General features: G+C 41.7%; 1 protein-coding gene across 1 annotated transcript; it reads right to left on the bottom strand.

Moving 5' to 3' along the window:
* Window positions 1-4,949: 4,949 nt before the first annotated feature.
* On the bottom strand, window positions 4,950-13,161 carry tmem183a (transmembrane protein 183A). The gene is made up of 8 exons (XM_029694191.1): window positions 12,948-13,161; window positions 9,521-9,610; window positions 9,241-9,411; window positions 8,820-8,979; window positions 8,436-8,616; window positions 8,136-8,216; window positions 6,397-6,555; window positions 4,950-6,219 (listed from the first exon to the last, which is right to left on the bottom strand). Exons 1-8 carry the CDS (start codon window positions 13,009-13,011, stop codon window positions 6,034-6,036), a joined length of 1,092 nt encoding a protein of 363 aa, XP_029550051.1. The 5' UTR covers window positions 13,012-13,161; the 3' UTR covers window positions 4,950-6,033.
* Between the last annotated feature and the right edge of the window lie 59 nt (window positions 13,162-13,220).

Genomic DNA, 13,220 nt, shown 5'->3' with positions numbered 1-13,220 from the left:
AGGCTTCTCCAAAATAATTACCAAGAAAAAAAAAAATATATAAAATTACGTATCTTTTATTTCTGTGTTTCATTACTTGTCTTAAATTCGCAAGAGCCTGATTGTATCTCACAGGAGAAAGCATCCGAGTGAAACAGCGCCTCTCTGTCTCTTGACATGTAGGCCATCTATATGGAGCCAGATAGCTGCCAAAAGATTGAACGTACGTATAGATTTTCTTATGATCATAACAATACATACGTTCAATGTTAGGATTGTAAGAAAATCCATCCGTGAAACAAGAAACGTGAAATTTAATCTGTGAACATACAAACACCATGTTACAATTATGAACTAACATTTTAGGCTTGAACAAATCTTGTGTTGCAATTCTGAAGTACAATAATTCCTTTCAGAGTTTTGCAGATTCATCTCACCAACAAAAAAACCCTACACCAAACAGCCTGTGAGGAGTGCTACGTGAACAAACATAACACAGTATAAAAAAAGGAAGTCAGGTAAACCAGAAAGAGGTATCCTGCACATTTCCAAGTTAAAAGTCTCCATTCTCTATTACTCCTCAGTTGAGTTTAATTCACATTTAGGTAGCTAATGTAATGGATGTTTGCCAGCGCAAGTCTAGATAGCACTAGCTGTATTATGGCTACAACAGGGAAGTTTCAGTCCTCTAGGTGTATCTTTACAGCATGGGCATATCTCTGGGTGACGTGGACGTCCCCATGCATCCACCTTATCAAAATATGACTAATTCAGTATTGCACCATCCCATTCTCTGGTCTCTCTTTTTTTTTGTGAATCTCGTTTTTTGGTGTAACCCCGACGGCATTACATGTACACCTGGGGGTACGTGTACCCCAGTTTGGGAATACCTGTTCTAGACAATGCTCGTCTGTGGTTTTTAGTTTCATTCTCTCGCAAGTCATTTTCTGAAATCCCAAGCTAATACTACGCCATCTACTGATATAACATTGTTATTGAATGCCATTCTAAAACAAGCTCGAGACTTTTATTTTGGAAATTAAACCAGAAGCTGCAAGGCAACTCTAATGTCTGGGCAAGAGTTGCTTGATTGACTAGCTAACTTCAACTAGCTACGTTCGGTTCATGTCCTTTGCAGATTCCACATTCGTGACAAAAGTTTGTTGGTATAAAAAAAAGTGTGTAACCAAGAGAAGGGAGACAAAAAGTAAGAATTGGACGTGTAAATGTTCATTATTAGTCATAACGTAGGGTTTGTACGTTTACAGACCTAATTTAACGGTTACATTTCATGTTTCACTCATGGCTTTTCTTACGATCCTAACAATTTAAGTATGGATTTTCTTATTATGCTAACGATACGTATGTTCAACCTTTTGGCAACTATCTGGCTGATGCTGTCTGGTCCAAACTAGTATGACATTGTTGCGGCCCATAGCGTTGAATGGAATGCAAGGGAAGTCAGCGAGCATTTGGCCTCCCTTGATACATTTTTTTTGCCAATCAGCATTGAGCTAAACTGGGCGAGCTCAATGTTGAATGGTCCTGGTGCACCAAAAAAAAGTGTCAAGGGAAGCCAGGTTGGATTTTGGCATCACTCCTATCAGATCGCATTGAGAGCATAAGTCATTGACAGAAAGAACTTGAATTGTTGTGTTGTTGTCCTCCAGTGGCTAGCTAGCTAACTAAAGTGGTCCCTTTCCTAAATTAGCCATGGATGGAGAAAGGGATTTGGACTTGTGGTTTTACTTAATTCTCCGTACTGGCCAATGATTATAATGACGATTCTGATCCAACCATTAATTCACACATTATTGTGCCCCTGGCCTGAGAGGATGGAAGTTAAATATGTAGCTAGTTGTAGAAGGCTAATGTTAACTTGCTAACATTGCCCATGAATGGAAGTATGGCTAGCGAGCAAGCATTTTAGCCGGGTAGCCTTGGACAGCAAAAAATAAAATTGTGCACTGTATGATGGAGTGATAGACCGTTTCATCAACATGCAAGAGAGGAGGATGGCATTGGCATTACTCAACAAGTAGGGTGAGTCAACCAGTGGAGGTTTCTCAGAGAAGGAACATCAGTGAATTTCATAAAAATAGTAAACCAAAAAAGTTATCATTTTCAGATAAAACTATACTAAATATATTCACGCCACCAAATAATTGATTAAAACACAGTTTTGTAATGATGGTCTACAGTAGCCTCAGCAGCACTCTGTAGGGTAGCACCATGGTGTAGCTGGACGATTACACTTAGCTATCAAATGCAGCTAGCTAGTTCAGCCTACTCAAACAGAGAAGGATGCTATGTCTATTGAACACTGGAACTCTTCCAAGTCAATGTAAGCTTTTGGTTTATTCATTTACTGCCACGGGACCCGCTGGTGTAACTGCTAAACTGCTTTCTGACTGCATCGTACTGCATGATTGTAGCGGGTTTAGCAAAGCGTTAGTTCTAGTTGACTAGGATGTGACAACAACGTAGGCTGTGTGTAGTGGTTAGCGGCCATGGTATGAAGGTTTGGCTCGGAAAGTTTTATTTGCCTAGTCACAGAGCGTTGATGTGTTGTGCACGGAAGTCCACAAGTCAAGGGAAAAGGTGACAGGACGAAAGCACATAGATAGTTGCAAGAATGAATTATATATATACACACAATGAGCAAAGTCATCATGCTGTTTTTATGTGGCTGCTATGAAAGTGAACTGTTTGTGTGATCAGGGGTGTATTCATTCCACTGATTCTGTTGAAAAACGTTTCTTAAACGGAAGCAAGCGAGGATAAACATACGTGAATTTGTCCAATAGATACTCTCAAATGTAACTATTGGACTAATGATTACACCCTAGGTCAGCTAGATGCAGGCCAGAGTGTGCAAGGCGGTATTGAATATTATCACCTTGATTACTCAAAATTCTCTTAACCTGTGCACCTACATTGTAAATGTCCGTTCATAGGCTAGGTTGTAGCAACCTCATCATGGGTACAGGGAAAATTAGAGTATCATGTAGTAACCTAAACCTATCGATGTTACATTGAGCTGGGTGAATGGAATATTAATGACAATCATCCAATATGCTGTAATAGAAATAAGGCCACGTTCATAAAAAAAAGAAAAATATGACTACCGCCATTGTAGTCAACACATTTTTCTACTTGCACGAACACACACACAGAAATCAGAACCATGAACAGCACATCATGTTTAGCTTACGTTGATTGTACTAAATTGTTTTTGGTATCTTTTAGTTGTCACTGTATCAGACTAACCAGAGGTGATTTGATGATGTTGAAATGGTGCTGGAATAGTGGAGGCAGCTCCTGTTTTCTTTGCGACTTGCGGTAACTCTCTGTGGTTCTAATCAATAGTTGTTTAGTGGTTCGAAAAATCCGAGAACATTTACTTGATTGACCATGCTGTAGGTCATGTAACTAACTGTCTGTTACATGCAATATGCTTTGTGGACTAAACCGGACAGAGGTTGCTATCCGGTTCTGTGATAAAACAAAGGTGTGGTTTAATTTATTCTGCCACTGTCTTCTTATTGTCTCGGCCTTAGGTCTGTATAACATGGTCGCAAGGCATATTGAATTAACAGGTTATAGAGCAAACAACGCAATTATCACAAATATTCAGATCTTCACTTTTTCCACATAATGTTACATTAGCCTTATTCTAAATAGTTTTTTCCCCTCAATTGACACACAATACCCCATAATGACAAAGCAAAAACTGGTTTTTAGAAATGTTTGCAAATATTATTTTAACACACTGAAATATCACATTTACTTAAGTATTCAGACCCTTTACTCAGTACTTTGTTGAAGCACCTTGGGCAGCAATTACAGCCTCAAGTCTACTTGGGTATGACACTACAAGCTTGGCACACCTTTATTTGGGGAGTTTCTTCCATGCTTCTCAGCAGATCCTCTCAAGCGCTATCAGGTTGGATGGGGTGCGTCGCTGCAGCTATTTTCAGGTCTCTCCAGAGATTTTCGATCGGGTTCAAGTCCGGGCTCTGGGTGGGCTACTCATAAGTCAAGGGGTCTGAATACTTCCCGAATGCACTGTATATAGGCAGGTGTGTACCTTTCCAAATCATGTCCAAGCAATTGAATTTACCACAGGTGTGGTAAACTCCAATCAAGCTGTAGAAACATCTCAAGGATGATCAATGTAAACAGGATGCACCTGAGCTCAATTTCAAGTCTCATAGCAGAGGGTCTGAATACTTATGTTAATATGTGGAAAAAGTCAAGGGGTCTGAATGCACTAAGTTGTAATATGGCTTTTTTCCTTGCTTCCCCAGTGATTTTACCCACACCATTACTGGTTGCATAGCCTAGGCCCTATGGGGCCCCGCCCTATTGTCTTTGTGGATGCCGCATCAGCTGTAATTCAACAATCAACACATGGATAAACATTCAATTGACCACATTTAACAATTTCATGTGTGATACTCTGGGATTCCTTTATTTTTTTTAAAATGGTTTAAACTGTACAAATGCTTTCAACCCAAAATCTATCAAATATATCTATGTAGCCACACTCCCGAGTGGTGCAGCGGTCTAAGTCACTGCATCTCAGCGCTAGAGGCGTCACTACAGACACCCTGGTTCGAATCCAGGCTGTATCACAACCAGAAGTGATTGGGAGTCCCATAAGGCGGCGCACAACTGGCACAGCGTCGTCCAGGTTTGGCTGGTGTAGGCCGTCACTGTAAATAAGAATTTGTTCTTAACCGACTTACCTGGTTAAATAAAATATTTTTTTAAAGTTACACTTTCCATGTTACCTCAGTTTACCACAAAACGGCGCTATTGTCAAGGAAACAGTTGGATGGGACTAAATACTGTATTACTTTACCCCACAGGCTATATAGCAGCAACATTTTAAGTATATATATCACCATATGTGAAACATATGATAGTAAGAAACCCCATTTGTATTGATAGAGAAATACAGGATAGTATGGAAGGGGTTCTTTTCAGTTGTATTTCAGTGCAGGAGATTGGCCAAACAATCAGATCACATACAGACAGCATCCAGACTTCACATGCGGAATGATATTATGGATGGCTCTCACAGCCAAACATGTATACATGTCCTTCACAAGGTCAATCCGCTATACATGTATTTACAATAAAGCATTTTCAGGTCTGATCATCAACAAGAAGCTTTGCTTTCACTACACACGATAAACTTCTGAATTCAAACACTAATGTTCTTAAATGCATTTTGATTGGATGATTGAGTAAATAGTAGAACTGAAATAGTCTCCTGTGGGTATTATATGTCGATTCTTCAAATACCCCCCTTTTTCGAAATTAAGCATGATTGGCATGTTTCTACTGGTCATTGTTTACATACACGACTGGTCTCCTGGTGTTCATAAACATTCTAACAGATAGAAGCAGGACATAAAATGCTGCTCTGCTAAAATGCAGCGGCCCCAGAACTGACCAGAGTTTTCAGATCTGACATTACTTCCTGAGGAGGATACACAGGGGACGAATCAGGAGTTGGTTTTAAAAATGACAATTTAAAAGTAAGCAATGATTAGAGGTATCAAATAATTATGCAAGCAGCAAATCATAATTTTGGCCCGTAGAAGAATCAAATCAAAACGTGAAATCAAAAGTCCCTTAAAGATGTCGCAGTTACAGAAAGGAGGAAATATTAAAAGAAATGACATTATGTTGAACAGATGTAGAGACAAACGTATAGGGTGGTCTGAGGGTAGGCAATGTGGGGGGGGATTGGAAGTTGAGGGTTTGTCTATAGAGAGCTAGGGTACTGAGGAGGTAGGTGGTTTTTGGTGTAGGGGAATGTAAAGAATACGCTAGAGGACTCTGTGTTGGGGGCTGGAGAAGGTTGAAGTGAAGCAAGGTTCTGGGTGTACAGGGAGACGGGGTACTGTGGATGGTTTTGGGTCTTGTTAGGCGTTGGGCGTTCTAGGTGCACAAGCAGAAGGTTACAGTGATTTCTAGGACTAAATGGATGTTGTGTGGAGCATGTGGGATAATACGAGGGCTCTACAGGAGACGCGGGTTCTAGGTGTAGGGGGATGAAGGGTACTGAGGATGCCACCAGTCCATCAGTCTCATGCTGTGTACAGGGTCCAGCACCACCTGTGTCCCCCCCTGCTCCCCTTTCCTCCTCCCCTGCTGGGGGGGAGAGTCCTGGAACACCAGACGCACTCTGTGGTGACGCATGTCCGCGTTCACATTGATGTTAAACTGGAGGGGGAACAGAGAGACAGAGTGGGTTAGACAGGAAGGAGGCACAGGTCCCCTCTCCTAAAACAGACCCACTATGAGTTACAACCACATTATGTGGCTTTAACAATGCAACTTCATGGATGGAGACAGAGTCTTTACAGAGTAAAAACCAGGATGAGTGAGTGGTGTACTGACCAGGGAAAGGGTCATCCCCATGACAATTGAGGTAAAGATGAAGTTGAGGGTGGTGACCTGCAGCAGGTAGCAGTCTGAGTCTGGGTTGGCATGGACCTCCTCATACTGACGGGGCAGCAGCAGACCCCGGGTGGCACTGCCAGCCTTACACCTCATCGCCTAGAGGAGAGACACACAAACTATGGTATCCTTCATTACAATGAAATGTTTTACTTCAAATTTAAAACCTGTTAGGGCTAGGGGGCAGTATTTACACGGCCGGATAAAAACGTACCCGATTTAATCTGGTTACTACTCCTGCCCAGTAACTAGAATATGCATATAATTATTGGCTTTGGATAGAAAACACCCTAAAGTTTCTAAAACTGTTTGAATGGTGTCTGTGAGTATAACAGAACTCATATGGCAGGCAAAAACCTGAGAAGATTTCATGCAGGAAGTGGCCTGTCTGACAAGGTGTCGTTCTTCTTGTCTCTGTTTATTGAAGAGTGAGGATCTTAGCTGTAACGTGACACTTCCTACGGCTCCCATAGGCTCTCAGAGCCCGGGAAAAAGCTGAACGATATCGAGGCAGCCCCAGGCTGAAACACATTATCGCCTTTGCCAAGTGGCCGATCAGAGGACAAAGGAATTAGGCACGTGCCCGAGTCGATCCCATGCTGTATTTTCTTTCGGCTGTTTACCTAATTGCAGATTCCCGGTCGGAATATTATCGCTTTTTTACGAGAAAAATGGCATAAAAATGTATTTTAAACAGTGGTTGACATGCTTCGAAGTACGGTAATGAAATATTTAGAAATCTTTTGTCACGAAATGCGCGGTGCGCCTGACCCTTATTTACCATTCGGATAGTGTCTTGAACGCACGAACAAAACGCCGCTGTTGGAACATAACTATGGATTATTTTGGACCAAACCAACATTTGTTATTGAAGTAGAAGTCCTGGGAGTGCATTCTGACGAAGAACAGGAAAGGTAATCAAACTTTTCTAATAGTAAATCGGAGTTTGGTGAAGGCTAAACTTGCTGGGTGTCTAAATAGCCCGGCATCACAGGGCTAGCTATCTACTTAGAATATTGCAAAATGTGCTTTCACCGAAAAGCTATTTTAAAATCGGACATAGAGTGCATAGAGGAGTTCTGTATCTATAATTCTTAAAATAACTGTTATGCTTTTTGTGAACGTTTATCGTGAGTAATTTAGTAAATTATTAGTAAATTCACCGGAAGTTTGCGGGGGGTATGCTAGTTCTGAACGTCACATGCTAATGTAAAAAGCTGGTTTTTGATATAAATATGAACTTGATTGAACAAAACATGCATGTATTGTATAACATAATGTCCTAGGTGTGTCATCTGATGAAGATCATCAAAGGTTAGTGCTGCATTTAGCTGTCTTCTGGGTTTTTGTGACATTATATGCTAGCTTGAAAAATGGGTGTCTGATTATTTCTGGCTGGGTACTCTGCTGACATAATCTAATGTTTTGCTTTCGTTGTAAAGCCTTTTTGAAATCGGACAGTGTGGTTAGATTAACGAGAGTCTTGTCTTTAAATTGCTGTAAAATAGTCATATGTTTGAGAAATTGAAGGAATAGCATTTCTAAGGTATTTGAAAATCGCGCCACAGGATTCAACTGGCTGTTACGTAGGTGGGACGATTTGGTGCCACCTGCCCTAGAGAGGTTAAAGTAAACATGTTTCACTAGTGTACTTCAGACAGTTCGGCATGAATACATACCGGCTTCACAAACTTGAAGTTGAACTCCCACATGGGCTCAGGTCGAGTACCCACAACCTTATTTACCCAGAACAACAGACACTGCAGAGGAGAAAACAGGTAAAACATCTCTTAGCATTGGATTGCACAAGTGTCAAGTGCACATTAAAGCCAGAACTTGATGGATCAGGATTAGTGACTTATAGTACAGATCAATTGATCAGACCCTCTCAGGATCCGAATAAGGTGAGAACCTCAAAAAACTCCACACACCATACCATATGGCACAACCGCTAGCCTGTTGCCATCTTGATTCTTTACCTTGGAGTTAAGTAGCGTGGTGGGCGGGGACTCGGGGAGGGCAGGGCTTAGGGAGACACGTGAGCTGAATGGCTCATACAGATGGAAGAGGGAGCGAATCACACGAGCCCGTAGACAACGCTTCCTTGCTATGGAGTCTGGCTGCAGACGGAACGGCAGGTAAGCATCCAGACTGTAGTGTCTATAGGAGAGGGAGAGAAAGAGGTGAAAGTAAGAGGAGAGAGAGGGAGAGACGGGGAGACAAAATACGTAAATAAGAAAACTAGGCTACTTCTCTTAGGGGCCAGTTGCCAAGGGCAATGCGCATCTGATTTTCCAGGATTCAAGTCTTATCAAGAGCCCACCTAAAATATAGGTTGTGGCAATGAAAAGGTCCAACCCTACCTCTTGTAAAGTCTGGTCCAGAAGGCAGCAGTGCAGGTGACGGTCCAGGCGTTTCTGCAAATCAGAGCAAACGTACACACATCCTCTGGGCGGATATAAGAAGCCAGCACCAGCCAGATATCCACTGTGTAGTCCTCCCCATCACTGCACTCACTACACTCTGGGAAAACAGATAAGACAGTCAAACGATGGGCTGTGTTTTATTCAGATAAGTTTTTCACTATCCATTCTTGTTCACGTACGGATCTGAAATGACTGGATAGGTGAAACAATAGCTCCAAGTAGGCCTAGTTTACAGCTCATTGCTATCACCTACCCAGTTACACTGTAATATCAGTTAACATGGACAGAGGGAAGGGAGCAACCCTCTGGAATGAGACGCAGCCCTCAACTCTAAAATGCATGACTAGATGCGGTGTACCTTTCCTTCTCTTGTTTTTCTTCTTGCGTGCCTCTTTAGGCTCGTTCGCTCCATCCTCCCCGGGGTCGAGGTCGTCGCTACTCTCAAGGGCGTCTCCGGTGAGGCTGGACACTGACAACAACACTTCCTGTAGGGAACCCTGCGACGCCTCCAGTCCACACAACAACTTCACTGCAGGACAAGCACAGTGGAAAGTTAGTAAGCGCAATAATGTGGTTTATCGATGTATTGCTGTGTGTGTAGAATAGACATGCCCAAGCATTTTGATTGATGATCTTACCTTCTTTTTCAACTGCATTGGCAACAGCCTTTTTCACCCTCCCTGACTTCACAACGGCTGGGTCAGCATTGGCAAAATCAGCGACAGTCACTGCAAGAGAGGGGAGAATATGCGGTTTACCAAGAGCTCAATAGCATAGGGTGCATCTCAATAGTACTAAACAACTTCTTTCTCCCCTCATGCCTTTTCCTTTTGTCTGTAGTGACCTGAAAACACTAGTTAGGTATTATGTAAGACACTTTTGGCTTGTTCGACACTGCAGGCAACTGCCTACTGACTGATTAACAAATCCCTTTGCATCATAAATAACTACTTGTCGATCAGTCAGTCAATCAGTCACAATTTACCCAAAATGCATCATGTATTTGATAGGCTCAAACATGACTTTTCTTTGTGCTCATTTCAGTGCAAAGACGGTAAGCAACCGACTGTAGACAAAAGTCAAGCAGTCAAGTCAGGGGAGCGGTGCATCTGCGACAGCAGAACGTCAGACACGTCATCAACATCAAGGCTCAATGCATGGCAGCTCCAATTTCCCAATTCATCTTTTCGGAGTTCCCAGTTGTCTTGAAAGCACCAAGTACGCAAGCCGATGGTCACCGGCTTGACAAAAGTGATCCGCTCGAACACGCCCTTTCACTTTTCTCAGAACACAGCAGAGAAAGGAATACAATGAGAAGTTTAACTACACTCAGTGGTGTGTATTCATGGATTTATTTATTTATCCATCCTTTGTTTAACTTCTTTGGGATGGGGGCAGTATTTTCACGGCCGGATAAAAAACGTACCCGATTTAATCTGGTTACTACTCCTGCCCAGAAACGAGAATATGCATATAATTAGTAGATTTGGATAGAAAACACTCTAAAGTTTCTAAAACGGTTTGAATGGTGTCTGTGAGTATAACAGAACTCATATGGCAGGCCAAAACCTGAGAAGATTCCATACAGGAAGTGCCCTGTCTGACAATTTGTTGTCCTTCTGTTGCATCTCTATCGACATTACAGCATCTGTGCTGTAACGTGACACTTTCTAAGGCTTCCATTGGCTCTCTAAAGCCGCCAGAAAGTGGAATGGGGTGTCTGCTGTCTCTGGGCAAAGTACAGCAGCTCTGTTTGTGAGTGGTCAGCCTGGGGACAGTGAGACTGGAGATGCGCGGTCACGAGACTACTCCATTTTTTTCTTTCAGCGTTTGAATGAATACAACGTTGCCCGGTTGGAATATTATTGCTATTTTACGAGAAAAATAGCATAAAAATTGATTTTAAACAGCGTTTGACATGCTTCTAAGTACGGTAATGGAATATTTTGAATTTTTTTGTCACGAAATGCACTCGCGCGTCCCCCTTCGGATCGTGACCTGAACGCATGAACAAAACGGCGCTATTTGAATATAACTATGGATTATTTGGAACCAAAACAACATTTGTTGTTGAAGTAGAAGGCCTGGGAGTGCATTCTAACGAAGAACAGCAAAGGTAATCCAATTTTTCTAATAGTAATTCTGAGTTTAGTGAGCCCCAAACTTGGTGGGTGTCAAATTAGGTAGCCTGTGATGGCCGAGCTATGTACTCAGAATATTGCAAAATGTGCTTTCGCCGAAAAGCTATTTTAAAATCGGACATAGCGATTGCATAAAGGAGTTCGGTATCTATAATTCTTAAAATAATTGTTATGTATTTTGTCAACGTTTATCATGAGTAATTTAGTAAATTCAACGGAAGTTTTCAGTGGGTATGCCATTTCTGAACATCACATGCTAATGTAAAAAGCTGTTTTTTTATATAAATATGAACTTGATTGAACAAAACATGCATGTATTGTATAACATAATGTCCTAGGAGTGTCATCTGATGAAGATCATCAAAGGTTAGTGCTGCATTTAGCTGTGGTTTGGGTTTATGTGACATATATGCTTGCTTGGAAAATGGGTGTCTGATTATTTCTGGCTGGGTACTCTCCTAACATAATCTAATGTTTTGCTTTTGCTGTAAAGCCTTTTTGAAATCGGACAATGTGGTTAGATTAACGAGAGTCTTATCTTTAAAATGGTATAAAATAGTTGATTGTTTGAGAAAATTGAATTGTGGTATTTTAGTTGGTTTTGTATTTCGCGCCGTGCGATGCCATTGGCTGTTGGCTAGGGGTTCCGCAGGCGGAACGTCTGTCCTCAACAGGTTATTAACTATGCAAGTCAGTTAAGAACAAATTCTTATTTACAATGACGGCCTACACTGGTCAAACCCGGACGACGCTGGGCCATTTGTGCGCCGCCCTATAGGGACTCCCAATCACAGCCGGTTGTGATGCAGCCTGGGTGTCTGTGGTGACGCCTCTAGCACTGAGATGCAGTGTCTTAGACCGCTGTGCCACTCAGGAGCCCCATGGGAAGCCAGGCTTCCCCAAATATTTGACCAATAAAAATGAGCTAACCATAAATTAATATATTGTACCACTGGTCTGAGACAATTCAAGTTCAATAAGTAGCTTAGATGAAACCTAGTAGGCTCACGTTAACTAGCTAACTTATGTGGTTAATTTTAGCCCATGCGAGGAAGTTAGGCAACCTAGCTAAAATGCTTGCTAGCCTATGAAAATGAAAACTAAAAGCTTACTGTATAATAGAGCCATAGCCCATTTTGCCAACATGTAAGAGAGGAGGATGGCATTCAACAAGTCTACAAGTAGGGTGAGTGAATTTTAGTTTTTTTCTTACATGTACACACTGACAAATCAGTACCATCGACAGCCACATGATATTTAGCAACATTGATTGGACTAAATTGTTTTTGGTATCTGTAAGTTGGTTTTCAGTGTATTAAACTAAGCATATATAGTCTTGTTCATTTTATTTTAAATGTTTCATTTGAAATGATGCTGGAATAGCGGATGCAGTGCTCCTGTTGTCTTTGTGCCGACTTGCAGTAACTGGTTATAAATCAGTATATGTTTTAGTGAACTGTCAAACATTAACTTGCTTGACCATGCTGCAGGTCATAACTTTCTTAGGTGTAATATTTGCTTTGTGAACTTAACCTGAGAAGTTTCTCTCTGGTTTTGGGATTAAAAACGTTGTATTTGAATTAATAAGTTATAGAGCAAACGCAAATATCCCAACATAGGTTGTAATATGACTTTTTTTAAATTGACTCGGCTTCCCCAGTGATTTCACCCAAGAACCCCACTGACTAACGTTAGCTACACTGCGATGCGCCTCTGATGGGTTGCCTGACATCGACCAAAAATAGGCCTTTACATACCTTTCTGACATTGCAATCCTCCTGAATATGCACATGCAATTATTATTATTTAATCAATGATGGTAATAGAATCGGGTAGTTTGATTTTTGTCCTCGAGGATCAACCCAATACGTGCACCACTGAAAGCCGATGTCCGGGTCAGACTTCGCTTTGGCGAGCTAGCTACCTGACTCGGAGCAGATGTCCCCGGGCCAAAATTTCAGCCGTTTTCGGTTCCCTTTCTTGGGCATGACGGTAAGAAGGGTCTGTGGCCACTTATTGAGGCTGTGTGTCCTGCCATGTCTCTATGACAAGCAGAGGTAACGAGAAAAAGGTGGGACAGCAATCGAAAAATGTTCCTCCAGGATCTTCAGCCATCATGGGACTGATGCAAATGAGTTTACGTACATTAAATAACGCGAGACTTCCTTCGTTTCAGTTGTCAACGACGAGCTCATCC

This window comes from Salmo trutta, chromosome 16, assembly GCF_901001165.1.
Source record: "Salmo trutta chromosome 16, fSalTru1.1, whole genome shotgun sequence".
Lineage (NCBI taxonomy): Eukaryota > Metazoa > Chordata > Actinopteri > Salmoniformes > Salmonidae > Salmo > Salmo trutta.
The sequence above is the reverse complement of the archived record's forward strand: the minus strand, read 5'-3'. Positions and strand labels throughout refer to the sequence as shown.

Bases quoted from the DNA above. Each gene is read 5' to 3' on its own strand.
- tmem183a (XM_029694191.1), bottom strand. From the start codon at position 13,011: ATGCCCAAGAAAGGGAACCGAAAACGGCTGAAATTTTGGCCCGGGGAC. The intron at 9,412-9,520 runs GTAAGATCATCA...CTTGTCCTGCAG, and splicing joins CAATGCAGTTGAAAAAGAAG to TGAAGTTGTTGTGTGGACTG. The intron at 8,217-8,435 runs GTAAAGAATCAA...TCTCCTCTGCAG, and splicing joins CCACGCTACTTAACTCCAAG to TGTCTGTTGTTCTGGGTAAA.